This window comes from Apaloderma vittatum, unplaced genomic scaffold (genome assembly GCF_000703405.1).
Source record: "Apaloderma vittatum isolate BGI_N311 unplaced genomic scaffold, ASM70340v1 scaffold32023, whole genome shotgun sequence".
In the NCBI taxonomy this organism is placed as follows: Eukaryota; Metazoa; Chordata; class Aves; order Trogoniformes; family Trogonidae; genus Apaloderma; species Apaloderma vittatum.
In genome coordinates this window covers 3,360-8,948 of record NW_009706961.1, presented here as the reverse complement: position 1 = coordinate 8,948, position 5,589 = coordinate 3,360, and the positions used below count along the sequence as shown (strand labels likewise).

At 54.9% G+C, this 5,589-nt stretch overlaps 1 protein-coding gene across 1 annotated transcript in view; it reads right to left on the bottom strand.

Annotated features, from left to right (window-relative positions):
* The window catches only part of LOC104271357 (phosphoinositide 3-kinase regulatory subunit 5-like), a gene marked incomplete at both ends in the record, with an annotated part of 10,306 nt that extends 5,392 nt beyond the window's left edge, over positions 1-4,914 (bottom strand). The window contains 4 exons of the mRNA XM_009865997.1: positions 20-51; positions 2,420-2,558; positions 3,303-3,371; positions 4,814-4,914. Of these exons, the coding sequence (XP_009864299.1) occupies positions 20-51; positions 2,420-2,558; positions 3,303-3,371; positions 4,814-4,914 (341 nt within the window). The remainder of the gene's footprint in view (positions 1-19; positions 52-2,419; positions 2,559-3,302; positions 3,372-4,813) is intronic.
* Between the last annotated feature and the right edge of the window lie 675 nt (positions 4,915-5,589).

The following is a 5,589-nucleotide window of genomic DNA, read 5'->3' as shown; positions in this document are numbered from 1 at the left end:
TATCCGGGGCCACCCCCGCCCCCGCCCCCCCCAGCCTCTGGAAGGAGATTCCTGGGGGAAAGAGAAGAGGACATGAGACATGGCACCCCCACAGACTGCTCTGCCTCGGGAGCAGTTTGACTTTGTCTCCTAATGCGGTGCTGACGCAGCTGAGCCACTGCCTGGAGTGGTCATGGCAGCGCCAGAAGTCCTTATGGAGACAAGGCACAGCCACCATGTAAGGGGACCAGGAGCAAGAGAGTAAAGGGTAAAAGCTCAGAGTGATGGGAAAGCAGCCAAAGGATGGGACGAGAGATCTGCTCAATCCCCAGTCCCTTCCACCCCACTGCTGGTGTGGGATGGGAATTGCACAGCACATTCAGCAGCTTCTGCCACTCGCTTTAGCTCCCCCAGCCCTGGATCTCACTTGGATCCAGCTCCAGCAGAAGAGAGGCTGGCACAGGCAGGCCACATCCCTGGATGCCTCCTTGGGACTGTCCCCGTGATGCCATCAGGAATTCCAGGCAGGTGACATCAGATGGACCTGGACTGTGTGGTAACAGCAAAGCCTGTGTCACCCCCAAACACCAGGACTGGGCTACACCTTGAGAGGTCAACAAGATCCAGTCCCCTTATTACTGCAGTCAGTCACACCCCAACCCCAGCTGCTGCTCAGCAGCACCCATGGAGAGGGGGCCCAGCACCCACGGGCAGCTCGTGTTCATCCACACAGACCCCCCAGCTATGGCAGTGCTCATCCCTCTTGCAGAGCCACCAGCCCCAGCTTGCAGATAAAAGCTATTGCACTCTTGGCAAATATTGAAAGCAGCTTGTTCTCAGTTAATATTTACCCTCATCTCGATAAAAAGCTTTTGCTTCAGCCTTGTGGCATGGAGGTCACAGAGGTAAGGTCCTGGCCAGCTTCCCAGCAGGGCACATGCTTCACTGCTCTTGGCTCCAGGTTTGGGGAGAAGCCACGGTGAGGGGTGGCACTGGGCTCCCCAGTCCCGGCAGGCCAACACCTCCCACATGGCATCTTTTGGTAGCAGTAAGAGAATATCATACCCTTGTAAGAAGGGAAGAACTTCTGGACTAAAGTCCCCAGTTCACACAGCCTCGGGCACTGGTGGTGATGGCACAAGAGCAGGACATACCAACCCCTCCCCAGCGCTGGGGCTTTCCCAGTGGTCTGCAAAACACAGCCCCGACGGGTGTCACACCAATAAATGACTGGGAAGGGGCTGGGGAAGTCCACGTCTGCAGCAGCATGGGATGAGTGTCCCCACGTCCGCGCTGACCTTGCAGCTCCGAGCTGGAGGCTGGACACCAGCCACACCTCGCCTGGTGACCCTGGCCACCTCTGCTGCTGGAGCCTTGAGCTGGAGGTAAATCAGCCAGACCAGTGTCAACACTGCAGAGGGGTTTGTGTTTCGATTGGGTTTTATTTTTTCATTCCTTTGAAGGCATCTTTCATCCCATCTGCACCTACGGGTTCCCATCTCTGTGTTTCACATCCCCGTTAGGGCTCTCCGTAGCAGCTGCCCAGTTTGAGGACACGGGGAAGCACCCCAGCCTCAGCCACAGCCCAGGTACCTGCTCAGAGCCCATCTTGGTGCCGTGGCCCTTGCACAGGATTAAACACGGGCTGAAATCTGCTTTGTGTGATAACAGCTCTCCGTCAGCCACCAAAAGACAGGGAGATTAGAAGAAAGGCCCTTTTAGAAATAATTGGAAGAGCTGCTCCATTGGGAACAACAGGACATCTACAAGGAGTCCTTAATTAAGAGGAGCGCTGCCGATAGATGTGCCCAAAGCCGTGTCACAAGGTAACGTCTCGCCTGCAAAGAGAGAGCCAGGGAGTTCCTCAGTCCTATGGAAACCTTCACGCAAGGGCAGGCTTGAAGGCTCCAGCCACCTTGATGGCAATGAATGGAGCCTCTGTTATCACCCCAGTTACACCACCGAGCATCTCCAACAAAGCCCAGGGCTGAGCAGGAGCAGCCAGCACGTGCTCTGCCATGGAAAAGACCCACCAGACTGAAATAGTTACACGTTTTGCTAATTCACACTGCTCCAGAGCTGAGAGTCCCTAGGGATGCTTCCACCACCTTTTACAGAGGTGGCCACCAAGAACACAATCCTGTCCCACTCCTCCGGCAGAATCTGGTCTCACCCTGTGCTGGACAACAGGGAAAACCATCCAGAGGATGGGAGGAAGAGGTCCCTGGAAAAGGGATCTGGAAACCTCCTGGAAAAGCTGAGGTTTGGGATGCACAAGGTAAACGTGGACACCAACGCTCCATTCATGAAGCCTCTGGGGCACGAGACAGCAACAGCCGGAGAGTCTCAGGAACAAATGCGGGGCGGTGGTGGCAGTGGGGGGAGGTTTTGGGGAAGCAGCACGTGAAGACCCCATGGGAGGCAAGGCGGGGGCGCTTACCGGGAGCCTTCAGCTCGTTGCTGATGAAGGTGAGCAGCTCACGGAAGATGTCGCAGTAGGGCACGGGCCAGGTCAGGAAGCTGTGGTAAATGCTGGCGGCTTTCAGGAGCAGGTCAGAGCCCGGCGGGAAGTGGGGAGCCTGCGGGGAGGACAAGGAGATGTGATCAGGAAGGGAGCAAGGGCACGGGCCTCCAGCACTACGAGCAAACCCAAGGGTTTAGGATGGAAGTACGAGGAGGAGAAGCGGATCGGAGGGAAGGTACACCCTGCGTCCTCTCCCAAGGAAGGGTCAAAGGATCCCCACCGGGCACAGCTCCGAGAAACCTTCATCCGCTCTGCACCTTCCCAACCTCCTGGCTGTGGCTCACAGGCCAAAGCCTATATATAAATTTCTTTTTAACAACCGCAGAGCCATACGGATGAATGGCATTACAGCCTGTGCTTTTGCAAGATCTGGCAGCTATGATTTCCTTGGGATAATGATGCATTGTGCTAATAATAATAATAATAAAAAAGTATTTCCTGCGAGGCTCCACTCCTTCTTTTCATTAGCACTGCCTGTGTACTTTGTACAAGCATAAAGGCTAATGAAAAAAAATTGCCTTCTCTGCATAGAAATATTGTCCATCTCCCCTTCTCATTAGCCCATCTTCAAAGCAAAAGCTTAAAACCACCAAAGCTCGGGTTTTTCTCCGTCTCTCAGCTTGTGCAGTGGTTGCTGGTCTTGATCCCTACAGATCTTTTTTTGAGATGAACTGATCAAAGCGTGATATTTCAGACAAAAGCCACCCCCCGCTCGGGTGACTGTTCACCGTGGCTCCGTGGGAACCCGTCCCTCCCCAGGGGCTGGGATTGAGCTACGTGCAGCAGCCTCGGGACTTACATACAGGACCGCATAGTAGAAGAGCAGAGCCAGGGGTGTTACGAGATCGTAGTCGCACTTCTCCTGCACCTGGAGAAACAGCCCGAGGGCAGAAGGATGAGCTGGGTCACTCAGAATGAATATTACCCCAAAAACATCCTTGGAGGTGCTGGGAGACTCCCTGACAGTGCAGACGAGTGCTCAACCCACACCATCACATCACTGTGCCCAGCAGATTCCCTTACCACCACAGGAAAATAACCCCTAAAGCTCCAGGAACCCACACCAGCGGGACAGGCAGATCAGCACAGGCTGCTGCTCTGCTTTTACCCTTGAAAAGCCAGGTTTGGCCAAGCTTCCAGTCCTCCAATAGCACCCATCCTTGCAGAACTCTGTGAAATTCTATGAAAGCAGCTCCACACAGGCAGTCTGGAGAGGCGAGCGGCCAGCCCAGCCCCTGTGAGTGGCTTGCAAAGCTTGGCAGCACAGTGAAAACCATGGGCATTCATCCCAGCCCTCACCAGTGAATAGTCAGCAGAATTATTTCACCTAGGTACATAGTGATGGTTCGAGGATATGTTTGCAGACACTGTCTGCCCACGTTCACGAGCATAGCACGAAGTGCAATAAACCCTTACAGAAACCCTGATGCAATAAAACACTATTCACAACTAGATCAATTCTAATCACTAAAAAAAAACACAAAAAAAACCCCCCAACTTGTGCTGATGTCAATCAGTATTGGCTCTGCAGCCTGGCAGCCTTTCCTCCCCCCAAAAATGAAAGGCAGCTTTTATCCCATCACATGAATCCCAGCACTGAAGATTTCGGAAATACACCCTCCATTTCCCACCACATCAAGGGATTTCTCCGAGGTCTTCCTGGCCGCAGCCAGGGGTGACCCTGCTTGATGAACGATGCCTCGAGCTTCTCCGGCACATGACGGCACCGCGGCAAGTCCACAGCATCGGCCCCGCAGCCGTTCCTCCTCCCCGCTGTGTCTGACCCAGCTGCCAGGAGGTGCAAACCCTGCCCACAGTCCCCAGCGTCCCGGCTCCACTCCTGGCTCTGCACGAAGCCCGGCAGAGTCACAGCAAAGTTTCCATCAAAAGAACAACAGGAAAGCTTCAATTTGCCCGCGTTTGGACTAGCCGCTCCCAGCTTACGCAGGGGGAAGGTCTGGGGAAGGCTGACTCCATCTGCACAGCCCTATAGCCCGGAGCAGAGAAAAGCTTTGGGAAATCAAAACCCTTCGCCGTGGATCTGTAGTGCTGCCCAAAGAGCAGATACCAGAGCTGGAGTTCTTTGCCCTCACGTGCTGAAAGCCAGTGGGGCACACAGGGCTACTCCCAGCAGGGTTTCAGAGCTACCGATCCAGCACCACCTGACCCCGAGCTCCAGTGCTCCAGCAATACCTTACTACCACCCAAAATCACCCGTGAAACTCTGCAAAAACTCCATTTTGGCCAAGCCCCAGAGCCGACGTCACCCCAAAGCCCAGAGCCCTCCCAGTGGCAGCCCCTCCGCCTCACCTCTTTGGCCTTGCCGAGGATCTTCTCCACGAGGATGAGGTAGTTGCCGGCGTCTCGGCTCACCAGCTCCTGCAAGCTCCAGCAGTTCAGGCACAGCCCAGCTGCGGGGAGACAGAGTCACCATCACCCACAGCCCCCGACAGGGAGAGATGAACAACGGGCAGGGGCCAGGGTGAAAGCACTCGCTGCCTGCATCAGGTCACAGCAGAGGGAAAAAACCTCACACCCTCATTCTGAACAGATCCAAACTCACCGGAACGGCACCCCTGCCCTGCTGCCCTGGGTTCAAACACCCCAGAGGCGCTATTCCAACTCTAAACTCGTGCAAACCCTGCAAAATCCAGCTCCCTGTTGGACACAGGTACATTCAGCCCTCCCCAGCTGCATCGCACACGAGGGGATGTGCTGCATCCCCCCGACCAGCTTCCTCACGCCCTGGAGATGCACCATCTCATCAGCAAGCAGACATTTGTATCAGCTTCACTGTTAAGCACTTCTTCCACCTCTTAGCACCTTTCAAGTTTTCACTGAACCTATTAAAATTCCACCAGAAGATCAGCCAGATTGAGGGATGGAGAGTCCTTCACCCCTGCTGATTGGAACCCTGCTGGCCTCCAGTCCCAGGCACAGAACCATAGGATGATTTGGGTTGGAAGGGACTCCAAAGATCATCCCATTCCAAGCCCCCTGGCATAGCAGGGACATCTCCCACTAGATCAGGCTGCTCAAGGCTCCACCCAGCCTGGTCTTGAACTCTTCCAGGGATGGAACACCTG